General features: G+C 37.4%; 3 protein-coding genes across 9 annotated transcripts in view; all 3 read left to right on the top strand.

The window, feature by feature from the left end:
- Positions 1-7904: 7904 nt before the first annotated feature.
- LOC121644012 (tripartite motif-containing protein 16-like) lies at positions 7905-9987 on the top strand. The gene is made up of 2 exons (XM_041991702.1): positions 7905-7987; positions 8259-9987. The coding sequence occupies exon 2, from the start codon at positions 8298-8300 to the stop codon at positions 9969-9971; it is 1674 nt and encodes a 557-aa protein (XP_041847636.1). The 5' UTR covers positions 7905-7987; positions 8259-8297; the 3' UTR covers positions 9972-9987.
- LOC121644015 (tripartite motif-containing protein 16-like) lies at positions 8203-15356 on the top strand. 4 transcript variants are annotated; one of them, XM_041991708.1, is made up of 3 exons: positions 12248-13031; positions 13164-13211; positions 13308-15356. In XM_041991708.1, exon 3 carries the CDS (start codon positions 13347-13349, stop codon positions 15015-15017), a length of 1671 nt encoding a protein of 556 aa, XP_041847642.1. In that variant the 5' UTR covers positions 12248-13031; positions 13164-13211; positions 13308-13346; the 3' UTR covers positions 15018-15356. The 4 variants fall into 4 exon arrangements, with proteins under 4 accessions (XP_041847643.1, XP_041847642.1, XP_041847641.1 ...); XM_041991706.1 differs by having other exon boundaries at positions 12251-13031; positions 13164-13231; XM_041991709.1 differs by lacking the exons at positions 12248-13031; positions 13164-13211 and adding an exon at positions 8203-8241 and having other exon boundaries at positions 13291-15356.
- Positions 15357-16398: 1042 nt separating this feature from the next.
- Positions 16399-22424, top strand: part of zmynd11 (zinc finger, MYND-type containing 11) — a 41541-nt gene continuing 35515 nt past the window's right edge. For 2 of the 4 annotated variants that reach the window (XM_041991694.1, XM_041991693.1), the window contains exons 1-2: positions 16400-16588; positions 20503-20641. In XM_041991694.1, coding sequence (XP_041847628.1) covers positions 20511-20641 — 131 coding nt within the window. In that variant the 5' untranslated portion in view covers positions 16400-16588; positions 20503-20510. Of the gene's footprint in view, positions 16589-20502; positions 20642-22424 lie in introns of all 4 variants that reach the window. The other 2 variants (XM_041991692.1, XM_041991691.1) reach the window with 2 other exon arrangements.

Raw genomic sequence — 22424 nt, 5'->3', positions numbered from 1 at the left:
CTTTTGTCTTCATTTCAGTGTTTCTGTAAATCTGATGGAGAAAATGTCAAACTAATATGAAGGAATAACTGAGGCAGTTTTCCTGGAACAGCAGAAAGTAATAAATAAAACATCTTTACTTCTAGAATTATTGCCTTTATTCTACATCTAACATGAAGTCAGAGTGTTTGGAAACTTAAATCTCACATCTACAAGTTCTACTTCCAGCCTGAAAGCTGATGTGAACACTGTTTGGAAGCTGGAAAGTCTTCTCTCCCATCTTTCCCAGGTTCCCTGAATGCAGCATCAGTGTTGCAGGTTGTGACTCCTGTGAACAAACTGACACAGTGTGATATTACAGATATTTCAATCTCTCTTTACTGATGTTGTTGAAGCTGCCAAAGGCTCAGTGAAGTTTTTCCACGTCTTCCTGCAGGTTCACAACTGGAATGTGAAAACTGATGCACACCACAAGAGGGAGCCTTCATCCTGCTACCAAAACTTAACACCACCTTATTTGGGCCACATCTGCCCACCTATTTACGAAAGTTAAACCTCCATCCATACCTTCCATTCCAACACAGGATTGCAGAAAATATTCTAAAACAGTCATGATTTCATCACAGAAATGAACCCAGACAGAACCCACACATTGCTTGTAAACACAGACCAAACATCTTTTATTTGGCTATACAAAGCTTCAATGGACTAACCTGATTTAGCCATAAAAACAACATCTATGGACGTGTGGTTGTTTGGCGCTGACATAACATTCTCACACTTATGTCTCAGCACATATAAGAATGTGTTCTTCTGGATCACATTTGGTCTAAATTTAAAACGTGCATGGGAGCAAATTTGGCATCTAAAACTCTGTCACACATTCAACTGACCTGGTCCGGGATAGCAGACATGTTTGGTTCAGATCCAGACTACTTATGGTTCAGTTACGGTGCTCGCAAGTGTTGTGCTGGTCAGAGGTGGACCAGATGTCAGTTGCCAGTCTGGCTTGGATTATGGCAAATGTCCTGTTGGCCACATTTAGTCCAGATGTCAGTTCTTGGCCTGGACATGGATTACAGTTAGTATTTTGCAGGCCAGAAGTGTTGGTAATACAAGAGGCCTTCCTCATGTCATGGCAGTGTCTTTGTGGGCCACATCTGGTGGTGGTGTGGCTAAGTTTCAGCAACCACGCTTGCATAGTGTCAACGTCGTCAGTCAAGGCTGGTTATGGGCCAAACCGAAACAGCAGATGTGGGCACAATAAGCAAAACAGTTTTTACTGTCTGGGCCACTTGATTACTTTTTGATTTTCCTTTTTTTTTTAAGAAAAAGACAACGCAAAAATAATGGGGCCATAAATAGTGAACCTTATGGAGATGTGTCATTGTGATGGTTAGATAATTGTAACCATGGATCCTCAATACCTCCAACAGCTCCTCAAAACAACATGCACTTCCTGGCCAGCTCCTCATATCTGGTTCCCAACACACTTGCCATAACCTGAGTCTAAGCTGGCTAATGACAACTGGTCCACACGTGGCCCACAACTCACTTGCCATAACCCAGGCCGGCTAATGACATCCGGTCCACATGTGGCTACTGTCAACTTCATGGTCTCCTGGATCACTGACTACCTGACAGGTGGGCCACAGTTTAACTTTCTGGGCAGTGTCCTGTCTGAAATGAGCTGTGTCCCAATTCAGGGTCTGCACACTTTGGAGTGTGACAGACTTAATTAATTTCAAATAAACAAATGAGAAACTATATTCATTCATTCATTATCTGTACCGCTTAGACCATTACGTGTCGCAGGTAAGCTGGAGTCTATCCCAGCATTTGAACAGGTGAGAGGCAGGGTACACCCTGGACAGGTCACCAGTCCATTGCAGGGCCAACACAGGTAGAGACAAACAACCATTCACACACAAACTCAGTCCTAGGGAGAATTTAGAGTGACCTAGTTAACCTCACATGCATGTCTTTGGACGGTGGCAGGAAGCCGGAGTACCTGGAGAGAACCCACGCATACACAGGGAGAACATGCAACACGAGAAACTATATACAAAAAGAAAATGATTTTAAAAAGAAAAGTTGATAAATTTTTATCACATCATCAAATCATAATATCAAGAAGTTCGTAAAAGGAGTGGGAAGAGGTATACACTTCTGTTGGAACTCAACACCTTATCATGGTTAATATATTTATATCTATGTACTACATAATATCCATATACTTCATTATTATTCAAATTAAGATATATATACAACCTAAATATCCATATCAATAAATACTATATCCCAAAAAATATATAAAACATAATTATATATAATTATATATAAACATACATATTCATACACACACACATACATAAATATCTCTATCCTATTATAAAAAAAAGATTTGTTTAGCTGTTTTCTAAATCTCATTTTCTCATTTGCTTCTAGAAATTCTACCTTATTAGAATTAATTTTTGATACCTTTTCTTTTTTTTTTCTCCCCTTAGATTATATCCTCCTTCCCTTTATGTGAACATTATTTGGATATTTTTTGTAATTATTTCTTGCTTTGTACATTATTTGTACTGGTTTAAACTTAACCACATCCACAAATTTCAACATTCATGATTGTGTAAAACGTGAGTTTGTTCTCTGTATCCTGCTGTGTTTATTGTCTTTATTGCTCTTTTTGAAGTGTGCACTTTGGCTGTAGAGTTCTTTTATCAATGTTTTCCCAGACCTCAACACAGTAGGATACAGTAAAAACAGTGAAAAATATAGAATAAGTAGTGATTTAGCATCCAGAATGTGACTTATTTTTCCAAGAATTGAAGTGTGTTTTGCCAGCTTTCGTCTTACATGGCTTATAAGAGGTTCCAGCAGATTTTTTGGGGTCCAGGATTACACCAAGAAATGTCATCTCATTTACTCTTTCTGTTTGTGTATTATCAATTCTACATGTAATTCTGTATTATTCTTCTCAAACAGTATCATTTTTGTTTTGCTTATGTAACCCACAGTTGAAAAGCTGCTTAAATAAATAAATAGGAGGAAATTTGTGTGCTAAAATCACAATAGTTCATTGTTAATCTGGTAAAATTAATAAACAGTTAAAGATTTAAAAGTTAAAAACCAGAACTAGTGGTGGAGATAAATGTTAAAACATTAAAAATGTGCAAAAACTGTGTATTTTGTGACTTGAAGCACAGCTAATGGTACATATGGCAAGTGAAAGGTTAAACTTAGACATAATGATAATTTATTTCTATCAAAGCAGAGTTTTAGTTTGTTTAATTATGATGTGATCATCTCCAAAATCTGCTGCAAATCCTCCCTAGAGCAGAAAATATCTGTGTCATCTGCGGACAACACAAATTTCAATAATTTAGATAATCTGTATATGCCATTGATGTTTATTATAAATAACTTGGGACCTAATAATGCCCCCTGTGGTACTCCGCATGTGGTTTCCATGTTATCTGATTTCTAGCCACCTATTTGCACAAACTGTTGTCTGTTCCACAAACAGCTTTTCAGCCACTTCAAACCAGCCCCCCTCCTCCCGTTCCTTCCTAGTTTAGTTAATAGTGTGTTGTGATCAATGGTATCAAAGGTCGTTTAAGGTCCAAAGTTCCCCTTCTGCTATTTTTATTTTTATTTATTTATTTATTTTACTGTCTATACAGTCTGTGATTTCTTCTATTAAGTTGATTAATGCCAGAGATGTTGATCTGTCTGTTCTAGATCAATGTTGATTTTCTGTAAGTAAATTGTGTTTTTCAATTAATTTGTCTGTAAAAAGTTTTTCAAGTATTTTGGAGCATTGCAGGAGCAAAGAAACAGGCCTGTAGTTTGTGAAATGGTGTCTGTCCCCAGTTTTAAACGGTGCTATCACTTCAGCTATTTTCATTTAGTCCAGAAATAGTCCTGATTGCAGAGACAAGTTGCAGATGTGGCTCAATGGTCTTATGATTTCTTCAATAACATTCTTCACTGTTGTCATGTCGATATCGTTCCAGTCTGTATGGGTTTTGTTTTACAATTTATTACTATACCCATGATTATTTTTTAATCATCTGCTTCTAGAAAAAATCTACGTGAGTTTCTTTCCACTAAATCTACACATCCACATTTTGTTGTCTCTGGTTTGTTTATTTTTGTTGCTAATTCGCGTCCCACGTTTAAAAGAAACCGGTAAAATCAACCATCACATCTTCTATATTATCAATAGTCTTGTCATTTTCAGTGAAGCATTCAGGGGAATTTGTATTTTTGGATTCTTTTCTCACTTTTCCATTTAAAACTTTCTATGTGCCTTTAATGTTATTTTTATTTTTCCAATAATTTCTTATAATAGTCTTTCTTACATGTCCTCATAATATTAGTTCATTTACTTTTGTGTTTCGTATACTTTTCATCTGCCCTCATCAGTCTTTGTCAGGTAACGTCACACTTGGGATAGCCGCAGTGTGTTGTGGGTCGATCGCCATGTTGGTTGTATCCTAGTTGTAGACAACTGTGCATCATCTTTGCCTGCATTATAATCTTTGATAAAATGGGAGTCTCGTGTTGTGTGAAAGACCGCCATACTAAGTCACATGACAAAAAAGGTAGAAAAGTAGAACACAATGTTAGATTTTTTTCGGTTTCTCACTTGTAAAAGAGGCTTTGGACAGCAGGTTGAGGATGTAATTGAGGCGTTGGACGACCTGGTCGCAGTGGTGAGAGAAGAACATCACTTCCACCACCATCTCCCTTCATGCGTGTTTGCTCTCAGCATTTTCATCAAGGCAAGTAGGAGAGTTTTTGTTGTTGCTGTTGTTTTTATTGTGTAAGTAATGTTAATGAATATACTTTATTTAGCTTTTTAACGTCGCTATAGTCACACTGGCTAACTTCACTTGTAAACTACAGGCAAAGAGGGAGGAAAATAGAAAAGGCTTCATCTGTTTGTGTTTGATCAGTGTTTATTTTATTTAATCATCTTATATCAAAACGTCACAGAGTGAATGATTTTAAAGATACAGGTGAATATGAAGAGTGCTCTGTGAGATCTGATGAGATGTTAACTGGTTGGATTAAGTGGTTAAGATTGTGAAATGTAATGGAAGCATCCAGTGTTAACTAGTTTTTTTTAATAACACCAAACATGTGATTGCAGGTCAACCAGCTTAAGAAATGATGGAGGCTCAGATTGGGCACCATCCCTGCTTCTAGGACACATCAGCTACACCCACAAACGCTGCACGCTCTGCAAGACGAAGAAGACGGATCAGCTGAGGAAAGAGATGCTGCAAGCAGCAGAGATGGAGTCCACCAGGATGCAGACCCTGGAGAGCTACAGACCAGAGAGGAGACACATAAGGCTGGAGAAGATGCTGATCAGCTGATCAGAGGATAAGACACATGAAGACGATGATAAAGATGATGTATGTGTACAGTCAGACAGTTGGCTTTTTTTTTTAATTATTTGTGCAGCAAAAATGTGCATTTTTTTGTTTTTGTACATGACTTAAACATGAATAATAAAGTGTGTCAAAGATATTTTTGAAGTATTTTGACTTTTCGTTGCCTCTTAAGAACATAAATAACCAGTGTCAGTTTTGATAATGAAAATTACATTAAATTTTAATTACATAAAAAAAAATCTTGTGGAGATAAACACTGAATAGAAACATGACTGTTAACCAGATGAGAAGCTTGACAGTTTTACTTTTTCATATAAGTTTTAATTGAAATTCTCAGTCAGAATAAACAGCAGCAGCACAACAGTAAACAGATCAAATTTTATAAAAGAAATAGAGAATATGCTCACGTGATATAATAAAAACACTGAAGTTGTGACATAATATCTGCAACTAACGTAGTGAGAGAATATCACATATTTTACAGCAATTTCAACACTGAAACAATAGAACCTGCAATTGTGCTAAAAACTGCTGAATATGTGTAAATTTGTCAACAAGAGGAACAATGAGAGCAGATCCAGAAGTCTTCTTTATCTGCTGCAGGCTGTAGACCTTCATGATGACCAGAGCTTCAGTGGAGAGTCAGTCGGGTGCTGGGAGGACCTGTAGACACACACTGGCAGACACACAACAACCGTTTACAACCGTGTTCAACCGTTTGCTTTATTTAGCTTCATTTGTAAGGACGTCTATATTATTACAGTTTCTGGTTTACAGGCTGATGCCAGACTGACATATTAGCTTGAGTAATTATGTTGTATGAACATGTGGGAGGATTATTAGATAATTTTAAACCTTTTTCTGAGTTATGTAAAATAAATATTGAAGGTGTTTCTTTTGCAACATTGTAATGCACATGAATTATTTATGCTCAGAGTTCAAATAAGTAAAGAAAAATCAGACAAAACAGGTGAAGTAACCCAAACCACCAGTCATAACTTCACTAACAGCAGGTGAGCTTACCTTTGCAGTGAGACTGTGTCGTGCAGTCCTGCGGTGGAAGTGTGAACAGATCCTGCACCCAGCATTTCCTGAAATGTCTGTGAGCTTCCAGAGATTTGTAGTTTCTGAACTGTTCATACGTGTAAACACTGATACCATAAACGAGGTAGCTTGTTATGTAAAGCGATGAGGTTGCATCGGAGCTCCATTCCTTAGCCTTGAGGTTGTAAGGATCTATGTTATTGATTGTTGACAAATTGGCCAAATACCGATCCTGGGCCTCCTTGATAAGCTTGTACCTGTACGGTATCCTCTTATCATTCTTCTTTTTATCCATATGGTGACTGAGTAAACGGTTTTAAAACATATTACTAACTAAAGTGCTGCTCCTGGTGTTTGTTTGTTTGTTTGCTTGTTGTTTTCAATTATTATTATTAAGATAAATATTACAGTACAGAATAAAACAATACAGCTGCCAAGGGGTTAAAATCTTTCAAAAGTAGCATTTCAGAAAATGATATTATACAAAAAGATGGAAAATTGCACATAAATCAAGGGTTTTAATGGCTTTCATATTGATACAATAGTTTTAATTCATTGTTTGACCTCATTATTAAAGATAGAGAAAAGTGGTTTTTGACTAGTGTATCGACATTTGTGGATATGCCATTTGGCTAAATATATGATAAGATTAATAATATAAAATTGTTTTTTCTTTCTCAGATGGATAATTAGTGAAGCCAAACAATACACGTTTAAAGCTAATGGAAAAGGGTGTTTCAGTACAAGTAAGAATCAGATTGCAAATGTTTTCCCATAATTTGGTGGAGAAAGGGCCAGACCAAAAGAAATAAAAAACATGTTCAGGGTGTCCTTTACAGAAACAGCAATTTATATGGAATAGAATAGAATAGAATAGAATAGAATAGAATAGAAATACTTTATTAATCCCTTCAGAGAGCCCTCAGGGAAATTTGGATACCAGTAGCAATATCTATAATATCTATGTCCTTTTTGAAATGTTGTAAAAAAAAAAAAAAACTTTGAAAGGATAAAATCTGTGAATTATTTTAAAAGATACTTCTTTTACTTTATTATTTAGCATGTATCTAGCCAGTAAGTTCCAAATCTCTTTCCAGTTAAGACATTCCAGTAAGATACCACATATGGAACTGATACAATATCTGTCTGAAATAATGAGCGTATATGACGATTAGTTTAAGTAGTTTAAGAAGTAAGATAGATGATTTGAAATATGAGTTTCAATGCTATGACATGTTTATAAAGAAGTCTATTAGCAAAAACATTTTCTGGTAGCCTGTTTTCAAAGTGAAAACTGTACACTATTATCCAGGTTTGCTCTACTGTACAGTAGGATATATTTTATTGTTAAAGACAAAAGTTGATAAAACATATAAATTTTAGAAAGTCTTTTTACGTCTTTTTTAACTGACTTTCTTAAACGTCATAGACAAAATAACTAAAATTGGTCTTTCACACTTTCCGTACTGATTCCGTGGTACGAGCATGATACGTTTTTAGCGAGAGCGCGCATCCTTCTGTGTGTGCAGCTGGAGCTGAGTTGGCGACAATAAAAGGTAAACGGAGTTAAATCATATATAAAATGTCTCATACTAAAACTTTAATTTCGTTGTTAACTTCGTGTGAACTGACCAGTTTTGAAAAAACGCGATCCACGTTCACTAATCTCTCCGACCATCATCCATGTTGGTTTGCAGGGAAATTAAATGTTCAGATCTACTAATCTGTCTGCGGCTTTCCCGGTCTACAGACACGTCCTGTCTCTCATTGTAAAAACTATTTTAGAACTCATAGGAAATAATTCTTTGTTCTATCGTTTCTGTTCAGGATAAGCGGAACAGTTTTAACGTTGCTGTGAAAAGGAAAATGGCGCAGCAGGGAAATCAGCTGGACCGAGAAAAAATCTCTTGTTCCATCTGTCTGGATCTACTGAAGAATCCGGTGACTATTCCCTGTGGACACAGCTACTGCATGAACTGTATTAACACTCACTGGGATGGAGAGGACCAGAAGGGAATCTACAGCTGCCCTCAATGCAGGAAAACTTTCAAACCGAGACCTGTCCTGGAGAAAAACATCACGTTAGCTGATTTATTAGAAGACCTGATGAAGACTGGACTCCAAGCTGCTCCTGCTGATCACTGCTATGCTGGACCTGAAGATGTGGCCTGTGATTTCTGCTCTGGAAGAAAACTGAAAGCCATCAAGTCCTGTTTATTCTGTCTGGCCTCTTACTGTGAGAAACACCTTCAGCCTCATTATGATGTGGCTCCATTAAAGAAACACAAGCTGGTGGAGCCCTCCAAGAACCTCCAGGAGAACATCTGCTCTCGTCATGATGAGGTGAAGAAGATGTTCTGTCGTACTGATCAGAAGTGTATCTGTTATCTCTGCTCTGTGGATGAACATAAAGGCCACGACACAGTCTCAGCTGCAGCAGAAAGGACTGAGAGGCAGAAAGAGCTGGAGGTGAGTCGACGACAAAACCAGCAGAGAATCCGGGACAAGGAGAAAGAGGTGAGACACCTTTATCAGGAAGTGGAGGCCATCAATCGCTCTGCCGATAAAACAATGGAGGACTGTGAGAAGATCTTCACTGAGCTGATCCGTCTCATCCAGAAAAGAAGTTTAGAGGTGAAGCAGCAGATCAGATCCCAGCAGGAAACTGAACTGAGTGGAGTCAATGAACGTCAGAACAAGCTGGAGCAGGAGCTCACTGAGCTGAAGAGGAAAGATTGTGAGCTGTACAAGCTCTCACGTACAGAGGATCACATCCAGTTTCTACACAACTACCCCTCACTGTCAGCACTCAGTGAGTCTACACACTCATCCAGCATCAATATCCGTCCTCTGAGATACTTTGAGGATGTGACAGCAGCTGTGTCAGAGCTCAGAGATAAACTACAGGACATTCTGACAGACAGATGGACAAACATCTCACCGACAGTCACTGATGTGGATGTTTTACTGCCACAACGAGAACCAAAGAGCAGAGCTGGATTCTTAAAATATTCATGTGAAATCACACTGGATTCAAACACAGCACACTCATGTCTGTTACTGTCAGAGAACAACAGAAAGGTGACTTTAATGAAACAAAAACATTGTTTTTATAGTGATTTAGAACATCCAGACAGATTCACCGGATGGTGTCAGGTTCTGAGTAGAGAGAGTCTGAGTGGACGTTGTTACTGGGAGGTGGAAATGAGAGGAGACCTTTATGTAGCAGTTTCATACAAGAATATCAGCAGAGCAGGGAATAAATGTAAATTTGGACATAATGACAAATCTTGGGCATTATTTTGTTTCCAAAATGGTTATAGATTTTACTACAACAGAATTGAAACCTCCATCCCACTTCCTCGATCCTCCAGAGTTGGAGTGGACCTGGATCACAGAGCAGGTCTTCTGTCCTTCTACAGCGTCTCTGAAACCATGACTCTCCTCCACAGAGTCCAGACCACATTCACTCAGCCGCTCTATGCTGGGGTTGGGATGTGGGGTTCTCGATGCTCTGCTGACTTCATTAAAATGAAATAAAGTTATTTTCTCTGTTGCCGAGAGTTCATTGTTGTGATGTCTTTGCTCTACTGTTCTGTTATCTCTGACATTTTTTTAATTAGCTGGTCTTAAAATCTGTTCTCTAAACATGTGTTGAATATTTGTATTGATGCATTTGTATGTTGTTTCTCTTCCACTTCATGGAGCCAAACAGAGAAACCAGCAGACCTGTACATACCCATTTACCACTAGTAAACAACAACATAAGCCACAGTGCAATGATTGTGCAGTGATGTGCATGCTATACAGACTGACTGTGTGTATACATATACGGTATTTACAACATAAGTGAAGGTGCAAATTATAACCCTTTTTAAAGTAATATGAGTAAATGACTGTTTTTCAGCAGAAGGTAGGACACACTACATGGTAAGCCTGGTACACAAGGATTTTCGGGCTATTTTGTCCTGATTTTGCCTCTTCCCCACCATGTAGACAAACGTCCGATTATCATGAGTCTTATAAGAATTCCCTGTTCAGTTATCATTTGGTCTGAGGGGTGTTATGAGCAGATTTGTCCCGATTATCCGCTCCAAAATGGGTTGTAGACCTGATATCTTCAGATGTGTGAGGAAAGCCGACGACTAATGAATTGTTACTGTGGATGGTGACGTGGGACGGAATGTAGCCAATCAGAGAGCGAGCTGGCTGGGAAACAAGGAAGTAAATAAAGTCCGTGTTCAGGGTGTCTCCAGTCTGATACTTTTTCCAGTTCTGCCCTTTTCTGTTAACAATAGTCCTAAGACCACATTCATTCCTTTGTCCTATATATCACCTTCCATGCTTTGTGTTGTGTTTTCCGGTTGTTGCAATGTTTCTTCTTTGCTTTTTTTTTTTTTTTTTTTTTTTTTTTTGCCGGTTGTTGCTGTGCTTCTTCTGCGTTTTTGTTAGATCACGTTTGGTCTAGAGATGGGATTTATGGCTCTTTGAAGGTAGCCGGATCTTGAGGAGCCATTCCTTTCAAAGAGCCATTCAAGAGACTGGCTCGTTCTCACAATATCTTACAAAATTTCACAATATATAAGAATGACAAACAATCAAAATATGTACCTATATAAAATCTACTATACAAGATTAGAAAATTATAGACAAAATATAGATAAAAAAGGATAAAACCTGAGCAGACAGTGCAAATTCTAGTAAATGTTTTGGATAGAATTCACAGTATTTGTTTCCAAACAATACTCTCTGCCCATAGATGCTTTACGTGAATGGAACATGTTGGACATCAGACTTCTATGATGTCACAAATGTTATTTTATTTTATTTTTATTTTACTCAACTGTACTACTTCTTATTTACTTATTTATTCATTTATTTATTAATTCTGTCGTTTTTAGCTTGAAGGGGGTGGGGGGATTGGGCTTGGCGTGTGTGTGTGTATATATGTGTGCGTGTGACTGTGTGAAAGATTTCATTGAGTGTTTTTAGTCTTATGTTTTTAATCATGTAAAGAACTTTGTGTTACCTATGACATGAAAAGTGCTTTATAAATAAAGTTTGATTTGATGAGGGCAGTGTCAAAAATTTGTATATAGAAAGAATGGCTCACAAATGAACGGCTCACAGCTGTGAATCAGTTCCCGTCGTTCATTTAAAAGAGTCGTTTAAAAGAATCGATTCGTTCATGAACGTCACATCTCTAGTTTGGTCCCGTGAGATGTCCGGCTCGGAGGACTTGATTGTAGATCAGTTGCATTTCAATATTTTGCATTTAAAGAAGTCTGAAGTAGAAATGAAATTACCAATATATGTACAATGGATTTATCCAAATTGAATTGACAGCTGAATAACTGTGTTGAATATCTGGTCATGTGCAGAATTTTGAGTCATTGCAACCAGTTAGGTTACTACTGGTAAAACTGAAATGATCTCAGATGCTGAAAGATTTTAGCAAAGCTCCTCTTCCTAAAATCACTGCAGTAGGGCTGTGCATGACCTCATCATTAAATTCTATTACGATTATTTTGTCAGGGATTTCATTTGATTTCATGATGCATCACGTTTCATCCTCGGTTTTCTTTATCACTGCACATTGTTACTTTCTTCATCAATCACTACAAGCAGTCAGATAATTATGAACTCCCTGTTTATTTATAATTATTCCAGAAATCAATCTGAATGCCATGATATTCACAAACATCATAAACATGTAAAAAAAAAAAAAAAATCAACCAAAATCACTAGTATACTGTTATCAAAAATGGTAGTGCCCTGTAGTGGAGAATTCTTGCAGTGAAGCAATGTTTTGTCCCTTTAGTCTTTCTGTAGTCAGAAAGAATATGGAAAATAGGATGTATTTCATGTAATTCTTTATGGACAAAAAAAAAATGCCTCTAAGTATTCTAGGCAATTTGTAACTGAACAGACAGAATACTGTTGAGGTAAACATTTGTTGGGAAAAGTTGTTTTGATCCCTTTAGCATGCTAACCGCTAGCTTGCCAATAGTATTTTCCATAGACGTTAGCTTTAAGCTAACTAGTGTTTTCATACATTTTGATGTGTAATGTTATGTGATTTCACTGAGACAATTAATGTTTTTTTAGTGAGATGCTGTATTTTCTGTATGTCTACTTAGTTTTCTCTTTCCATCTTGCCAGTAAGCTGAGGTCTGTTAGTTTCTGTGTTTATCTCCCCCACTCTCGGCATCCTGATCACCCCACACCTCCCTTCCCCCTCGCAGTTTCGGGCATTTTTTAAAATTTGGCAGTGGGTGGAGCTACGTAACAAGGAGGGAGCGTCAGCGTAGTTACACTTTATAGCCTGTGTTCAAACTGAAACTGTTCACTGTTATCCAGGTGTGTTCTACTGTACAGTAGGATATATTTTATTGTTAAAGGCAAAGGTTGATAGAAAATTTAAATACTAGAAAGTTTTTGCGTCTTTGTTAAACAGATTTTGTTAAACGTCGTAGACAAAATAAGTAAAAGTGGCCTTTCACACTTTCCGTACTGATTCCGTGGTACGAGCAGCACGACACGTTTTTAAACAGAGCGCGCTTCTTCATGCAGGAGGAGCTGACTTGGCGACAATAAGAGGTAAATAACGTTGAATCATGTAAAACTAGAACATTCATTTTGTTGTTAACTTCATATGAACTGAATGGTTTAATGCAATTAAGCAAATAACGTTAAAAAATCTTTCCAATCATCGTCCATGTTGGTTTGCAGGGACATAAAAGGGCGTCGACACAAAGAACAAGAGGTCCAGTTTTGCGGGTCTGATTGCGGCTATCCTGGTATGCATCCATTCTTTACTTATAAAAACTGTTTTTCGAACTTCTGTAAGATAATTTTCCTATCGTTTCTGTTCAGGATAAGCGGAACAGTTTTAACGTTACTGTGAAGAGGAAAATGGCGCAGCAGGGAAATCAGCTGGACCGAGAGAAATTCTCTTGTTCCATCTGTCTGGATTTACTGAAGAATCCGGTGACTATTCCCTGTGGACACAGCTACTGTATGAACTGTATTAACACTCACTGGGATAGAGAAGATCAGAAACGAATCTACAGCTGCCCTCAATGCAGGAAAACTTATACACCGAGACCTGTCCTGGAGAAAAACATCATGTTTGCTGATTTATTAGAAGACCTGAAGAAGACTGGACTCCAAGCTGCTCCTGCTGATCACTGCTATGCTGGACCTGAAGATGTGGTCTGTGATTTCTGCTCTGGAAGAAAACTGAAAGCCATCAAGTCCTGTTTATTCTGTCTGGCCTCTTACTGCAAGAAACACCTTCAGCCTCATTATTATGTGGCTCCATTGAAGAAACACAAGCTGGTGGAGCCCTCCAAGAACCTCCAGGAGAACATCTGCTCTCGTCATGATGAGGTGAAGAAGATGTTCTGCCGTACTGATCAGAAGTGTATCTGTTATCTCTGCTCCATGGATGAACATAAAGGCCACGACACAGTCTCAGCTGCAGCAGAAAGGACTGAGAGGCAGAGAGAGCTGGAGGTGAGTCGACAACAAAACCAGCAGAGAATCCAGGACAGAGAGAAAGATGTGAAGCTGCTTCAACAGGAGGTGGAGGCCATCAATCGCTCTGCTGATAAAACAGTGGAGGACAGTGAGAAGATCTTCACTGAGCTGAGACGTGTCATCCAGAAAAGAAGCTGTGATGTGAAGCAGCAGATCAGATCCCAGCAGGAAACTGCAGTGAGTGGAGTCAAAGAGCTTCAGGAGAAGCTGGAGCAGGAGATCACTGAGCTGAAGAGGAAAGACATTGAGCTGAAGCAGCTCTCGCACACAGAGGATCACATCCAGTTTCTACACAACTACCCCTCACTGTCAGCACTCAGTGAGTCTACACACTCATCCAGCATCAATATCTGTCCTCTGAGATACTTTGAGGATGTGACAGCAGCTGTGTCAGAGCTCAGAGATAAACTACAGGACATTCTGACAGACAGATGGACAAACATCTCACCAACAGTCACTGATGTGGATGTTTTACTGCCACAACCAGAAGGAGAACCAAGGAGCAGAGCTGGATTCTTAAAATATTCATGTGAAATCACACTGGATCCAAACACAGCACACACACAGCTGTTACTGTCAGAGGGAAACAGAAAGGTGACAGATTTGGATCAACATCAGTCTTATTCTAGACATCCAGACAGATTCTGTGGATGGCGTCAGGTTCTGAGTAGAGAGAGTCTGACTGGACGTTGTTACTGGGAGGTGGAAATAAAGGGACACCTTTGTGTTGCAGTCGCATACAAGAGTATCAGCAGAAAAGAGAAAATATGTGAATTTGGACATAATGACAAATCTTGGGCGTTGTGTTGTTTACAAAATGGTTATAGATTTTACTACAAAAGAAAGGAAACCTCCATCCCACTTCGTCGGTACTCCAGAGTAGGAGTGTACCTGGATCACACAGCAGGTATTCTTTCCTTCTACAGCGTCTCTGAAACCATGACTCTCCTTCACAGAGTCCAGACCACATTCACTCAGCCGCTCCATGTTGGAGTTGGGACGTGGAGTTCTCAAAGCTCTGCTGACTTCATTAAAATGAAATAGTTATTTTCTGCTTGTTGCTGAGACTTCATTGTTGTGATGTCTCTGCTCTGCTGTTCTGTTGTTTATTTGGCTTTTTTTTTTTTTCATTTGCTGGTTTTTCCTGATTTTTTTTTTTTTTTTTTTTTTGGAGGAAATCACAGCTAATGATGATTTTTATTTCCATCAACATGAAAATCTGAATTTCTACGTTATCTACATATGTGTTGAATATTTGATGTATGTTGTTTCTCTTACACTTCATGGCGCCAAACAGAAATCAGCAGACCTTCATCACACATTATTTTACTCTCTACACTGGACATGTAAAAATCTTTTTTTTTTTTTTTTTTCCTTTTTCTTTTTTTTTTTTTTTGTAGTTGTGTTTGAGGAGATTAAATGTTCTTTCTAAAGGAATATGTGGGATATCCATCTATGAGGTCTTTATAAACCTTATAAACCTTTCTGGGTCATCATAATTTGGATAATTTTATCATCTTTGAGAAGAAATCATTTTCACTAGACTTTTCACTTCCACGAGAGTTTTTATGTGAAATGTGATGGAGAAAATGTAAAATTTTTATTAGAATAAATTCTTTCATTCATGATTCATTCTGCGCATTCATTTGTTTTTGTAAAAGTAGTTAGGCTGTTACAACAGTAATAATCCCTGTTGTCACTTCCGGGTAATTTCTTCGTAGAAAAAGCCCATTCCTATATTGTGATGATGCACATTAATGAAATTTTAAACTTTTGATAACTTTTAATTAGCAGTGCCTTAAGATTCACAAACTTTAAGTCGCAACAATGGAGGCTTTAACCGACTTCCGGTTTAGTTTATGCCATTGGTCCGAGAGGATTTTATACTCGGGCTAAACAAGCTCTGCAGTTCCGTGCCAGCCACAATAAGTAATAATATTACCTATAATGTAGAATTAATAACTAGAAGCACTCAAAGAGCGCAGACGTCCGCCAGGCCATTGTCAGACACTAACGACAAAAATATTCATATATCAAAATATCTGCCCTTAATAAACCATTTGAAAAAAAAAATCAGATTTCCCGAGGGGGCGGTATTATTATTATTATTATGATTATTATTATGATTATTATTATTATTATTATTATTATTATTAAGGCGCCTCACCTGCGCCTTAATAAAACAACAATAATAATAATAATGCTGTAATTGCAAAAGACCTTCGCACCACCTCCGGTATATAGTTTATTTTTACGTACATGTGCAAAACAAACATTTCATCCCAACATATACCATCACATTATGTTATCTTTTTATGTATTTTTTTCTAATGAAAACCCTTTGGCGTGTAGAAATCGGCACAGCGCCCCCTTCGATTTACACGCCGACGGGTGTAGTGAATCGGATTCCACCACTAGAGTTCTCCCTGCGCCTCACCTGCGCCTTTCGGTTCTAACTGTTTACCTCTCCCATCCCAGCGCTGCTGTTGCGGTGGCAAGCTGGACGCAAACCACCATCCACAGCTTTAGCTGGAGAAATACTAATGTAAGCTGTCTGGCGTCCAATCCTTCGCGGATTTTCTGCAGCTCTGTGTGTTCGTACCACTGTGGCGAAGGTGAGTTTGGTGTTTATTCTCATGAAAATGGCTTATTCTCAATGACAGCCCAGCAGCCACTAGCACTGTTAGCTTAGCCGCGGCTCCTTCACCTATCTCGTGATGGAGGATTGCGAACATGGCGCCCTCCAAAACAAACGAGTTGGTTGCTAGTTAGCTCAGTGTGTTGAGTGGTTTTGTGATGACGAACACATGTCCGTATTTACTTTGGCTACTAGCATTTCGTTGCCTTGATTGTGAATCTTTTGTACGTTTACTGACAAGTTGGCTAGCTTCACTAGAAAAGCTTCGCAACGTAACAGTTTATTAGCTTCGCTAAAAAAGAACAACTCGTCACGAAAGCACGTTTACTTGTCAAACGCTAAATTAAGATTTTTTCAGTTACATGTTATCACACAGTCAGTAGCGGGGGAAATGAATGGATATTTTAAGATAAAACCTAAAACCTTTTGGTCTAAATGTGGTTTCAACGTTAGCACCACTGCTAATAGCTACACTGAGCTTCTTCTACGGCGGTGCCTGTGGCCTCTACAGCTGCCTCTTTGTTGCTAAAGGCTTCAGTTGTGTGTAGCGTGTCATACAGATAAAACCTTTGCAGACAGGATATTTTCATTTTCTTATCACAGTGCGACATCACAATTTTTGGTCACAAAAATGCCAAAATCTGACGGCCACTAGCAGTTTAATGTTAATGGTCAGGGTCCAATCTTCATACAGTGCTGCGCTCTTAAAAGCTGAGCGACTGTCAGGGCTAATATAATCTGTATTTTATTCACTGGGAGCAATTGTTCATTTGGCGTGTTGTTAAGGGATAGCTGGGAGGTTTTCCGAAGAGGCAACAGCAGCGATATGCAGTCTCTTTGTTTACCGTGGATGTCACAAAATCCTGCCAACCAGTGCTTGCTTGGGTCTCATGGGGCTCTAGTATTGCACACGTTTTTCTGGGTGGTCGTCCTAACGTCATGTAATGCGAGGTCCCTGGAGACAAAGGTGCAGGTTTGATTATGTTGTATGCATGCCAGCACAGCACATGCATGGAGGGGCATACCTTGGTTGCACTAGCCACAGAACATGGGAGCAGAATACGGAAGCTATGTTGTGGTGAGGTTGGTTTTTCACACAGTGTATGTATGATACATGATGGTGTGTTTAATTCTTAAGATTTTAATAAGTCATGGCTAAAATCAAAAGTCAGAATTTTTAGTTTAATCCTGATTGGCCACCTCTAAACTTGACTATTATTATAATTCATGTGACTGTAAAAATCTTGTATTGAACACCACATGGTTGCTCGTGCTCATGGTCGCAGTCAGGTTTTCTAGCTCTCCTGAAAGATAAAATCTCTGGTCTGCCCAGAGAGACATGCCCAAAATACTTCATCCTGACCCAATCCACCTGTGCCTAGAGATACTTGCCCAGAATTGGTAAACCACCTTTTTTAGTTTACACCTCAGACTTGGAGATGTCATCTTCTTCATGCTTGACTGCAAACTGCCTGTGTGTACTCTGGAGGCTGTATGAGAATTTGCTCAACCAGTCTTTGTGTGTTTTATGGACTAGAAAAGACTTATGACATTGTCCCATGTGGTGTCCTATAGTAGTTAATTTGGGAGTATGAGGTATTGGGCTTTTGTTATGAGAAATTTGGTTCATGTATAGCCAGAGTCAGAGATTTCTTTTTCCCTGCTGGTAGTAAGTCTGATTTGTCTCGATAGGTCATTTAATAAAAATCCCAAATGTTCTCTACACCTGCCCCCTATTTTAACTAATCTGAAGGCATTTTAAAATATATTATGTACATTAGCTAGCACAAACATGGCTAGAAATGTGGGTTTGTGTAAGCTAAGCGGGCACCTTCAGTATCTAACCCATCAAGCTGATATATATATACAACCCAAGTGATGATGGGGTAACCTCCACACAGACTTCATTAAACTACAAACTAAATTACCAGTCAGCATAGCTTTTGTATGGTTTGTTTTGATTTGAACTTTCTTTATTCTAAAACGATTTGCGCATTTGCTCCCTCCAAACATCCTATATGGCGTTTTTCTCACTCAACCACAGTTCATGCTGTCATGAGAAAAGTGTGAAGATGTACATCCTTTCTCAGCATCTGTCACAGCCTCATCTACCACAAAATGTTCTTAAACCCAGTGCCCTCCGTCTCTTTGAATGCTTTCAGTATTTTTATGTTCAGCTTTTGGCTGCGATTTATGGAGGTGACATCTTAAGTTTCACGGATGGTTAAGAGGAGGACTGCATGAAATTGGATTTGACTTTCTTAAGATATTTGGGGTGGACCAGGCCTGTGTACCACAGTAGAGTCAAATAAGTATTATTCACAAGCCTTCAAACGTTTCCAAGAGTTTTCCTTGACAAATTGTCTTGGACGCAGGTTGGTTTGATGTCCACATGTTTAAGAGGGAAAGATCTATGGTATAAAAATGTTTTTAAAAATATTTTTGCAATATCCACTCATTATATAATTGCTTCTTATCAATGAGGATTAAAGCTTGAATATACAACTATAAAATACATTTTGGAAGTAAATGACAGAATTCATCACCTGGTATCAGAAGAATGTCAGTAATGGAAAATAATTAAAGATCTTTAATGTAATTAAAGCTTACATGTACTGTCTCTTAAAATAAGTATTATTCAGAGAGTGACACTGTGTTTGTGCTGATGAAACAAGTCACCTGTGCTCATTACCCCCCTTATAAAAGCAAGTAATAAAATGTACATTTAAGTCATATTTATTCTCTTTTTGGTAGACACGGCTGCCAGTTTTGTTCATATTGAGTTTTAATAAAGTTAAAGTTGAATTTTGGGATTAAACTGAGTAAAAACTAGTTTCTTAACTAAACTAGGGTTGTATTTGAATGTTTAAAAGATTAATCTTACGCGGAAAAAACAAATATTAAAGTAATTTCCTTCTCATCCAAGCAAAATTGGTATTTTAACAAAAATGTCTCCAAAACAGATTGAAATTGAATGGGAACTAACAGAATCTTGAACTCTTGTTTGTACTAGCAAGGATGTAAACAACAGAGCTACATCAGGTGGTAATTATCACACCTGGTTTGTTTCCTGTAGGTGTCTTAGGGCACATTCACATCAGTCCGCTTCATTGTGAATGCGCAAACAAATTCTGATTGGAAGTCAGCAACTCTTTCTTTGTATATTGATATTGCACGTTTTGATATTGTGATAACAATGAAGTAGTTATAAAGTTTACAGCGCTAATATCTTTCTAATGGAATGTTTTTCTCCAATTCTTGAAAATAGATTAGTTTTTAATGTAAATATGTCTGAAATTTACTTAATCATATTGTCTTACAGTACGTTTAAAATAAGATTTCTTTACTAATTTTTGACAAAATATATTTGCAAAATGCAGTAAGTAAATTTTACAAGTAAACAAATGAATGAAAATAGAAAACACATTATTGATCCAATGAGTGAAATTATAATAGGACAATTGTATTTTATTTGATCATTTCTTAATGTATATCTGGTTTTTAAATTGGAAATAATTATCAAAGCATCCAAGTCTCCGTCCATAGGGTGATGGCTGCTGGAAAGAATCATATATTATCAAAATTTTACATGTTTTTGGTCATTTAAAAAAAGAAAAGAAAAATTATGTACTGAAATGGTTCTTCTGTATAAAAATAGAAATTCATTCCCGGTATTATTTTTATTATTTTTTCTAAGTCTTTATTTGTTTTTGTTCCATTATTCATAATTTTACCCAAAATGAAAAACACAAGTTTTTTTAATGTTAAATATTTATTTATCTTTAAATAACAGGACTGTGTCAGACTAAGAAACATCTGTGTGAATTTTTCTCTCTCTTTCTGAATAAAATCGAATGTGCTGATTTTTATATGATTTTCTTTTGTTCCCAGCGGTTGTGATGAATAAGGAAATCATGTCGCGTGTGGTGAAGAAGAGGCAGGCGGATCCTAAGGTGGTCCAGTACGTGTGGGCGGCCATTGAGGTCATTCGCAACCAGAAACAAATCGCAAACATGGACCGGATCTCCAAGTAAGCTTGCTGGAAATGTATCTGTAGAATCATCACGCAGCTGCAGATCTACAGGATCGTTTAAAGGCACAATTTATGTTATTTTCCACTGAAATGGCTTCATGTAGCATCATGTTGAAAAACTGAGTGGAAACATGCCATCCCTTAAACTGGCTTTGTGGAAGTGTGTTGGTTTAAATCTTTTCCCTGCTGTGTTGTCATGTGAAGGGGGCATGGTTTACTGAGCCCTATATCTTAAATACATTAATTTAAGAAATATGAAGACCAGCAATTGTCTGCAGTTAAATAAATGGATGATTTAACTTTTTTAAATATCATGAAATGACATAAATAAAGAAAAAATGTTAAGATTTCCCAAACACTGATGAAGTAAGATGAAATGTCTTTCGGTTCATCGTGGGCTGAGGTAGTGTGAGAGTCTGTGTGAGATGAACTAAATGACTTATGGTTGAATATTTGGTACAACTGTTCTAAAACGTAGAAAATAAGACAGCAAGCAGGTGAATGGGTTGTCAGATGTACGTGTCTGTATGTAGAAATAAATAAATCAACGTATTGGAAGATATTCATCAGACTTGCTACAGATTTGATGAATGTTTTCAACTCGTGTCTAAATATGAGTCATGAAAATGGAGGCTCATGACTTTCTGATGTAAATATTGTATTGTTTAGTTTTTTTTTATTATTGGTTTTTACTTTTAGAGGGTAGATAGTGAGCCTTTTTTTTCTAATAGTCACTTTTCTCTGACAGCTGGGAGCAATAATTCTTTAGTTAGTAAATCTTTTAAAATTCTGATTAGGTGGATTTTTCTTTCTGCAGCTCAAATATGTTTGATTTGACTAATTTTTTAAAGTATATTAATATTAGTATTAGTATATATTGGTTGGTATATATATATTGGGTGTGTGAAGTTATTCCTACCTCACAAAGTCAGACAAAACACAACCCTGACGTTTAGTTTCAAGCCCTCTTTATCTGAAGATGAAGGCTCAGGTTTGCAGGGTGAAGTTATACTACTCTACAAACTTATTCAGTTTTTTTTTATTATCTCTACTGTTGTCAACTTAATGATGCATTTATTGTTCCTTTAAAGTGCTGTGTTTGCTTTATTGTTAACATTAAATCTCTTTAATTATACCGTATAGTTCACTTAAGTTAAAAAATAAATAAGCAAATAATGCTCTGTCTGTACTTTTATTTAATATTTTACTCCCCAACAAGGAACTATAACTTCTGATTGATGTTATTTAATTTTTTACCAGTTCGAATTTTAAATTTCCCATTTGTATTGAATGCACCATCAGTCCAATATTATCACAGGTAATAAAAGTAAACTATCGGCCACATAAGCAGCTACAGTTTTTAATGTGAACTTCTAAAAACTTTAAACAGAAATGGAACAATTAAAAATTCATACACCATAGTTAAGTTTTATTTTTTTATTTATTTTTTCCCTCTTGGTTCCACTATGTCACTTTTGCACTAAGCACTATTAATTTATCTTTTATGCGCAGTGTTTTATACTCTGTGCTTTTATAAATACTGTTTGTGTTGTTTTTGTTTTTGCACCTTCATCCCAAGACTAATTCCTTGTATTTGCAAACTTACTTTGTCAGTAATATCTCATTCTGGTTGTGTTTCTGAGCAAAGGAAAGTTCAGAGTTGATGGTGCAGATATGTGACGAAGGAGTTAGGTTATTGTTTGGTGGTGTTATTGGCTGGCCAGCTTAGGTTCTGCAGTGTCTGTATTAACAACTTGGACCAGTTTTACGAATGACTCTG

Source organism: Melanotaenia boesemani, chromosome 8, assembly GCF_017639745.1.
Source record: "Melanotaenia boesemani isolate fMelBoe1 chromosome 8, fMelBoe1.pri, whole genome shotgun sequence".
NCBI lineage: Eukaryota > Metazoa > Chordata > Actinopteri > Atheriniformes > Melanotaeniidae > Melanotaenia > Melanotaenia boesemani.
This window is presented reverse-complemented; position numbering and strand designations above follow the sequence as displayed.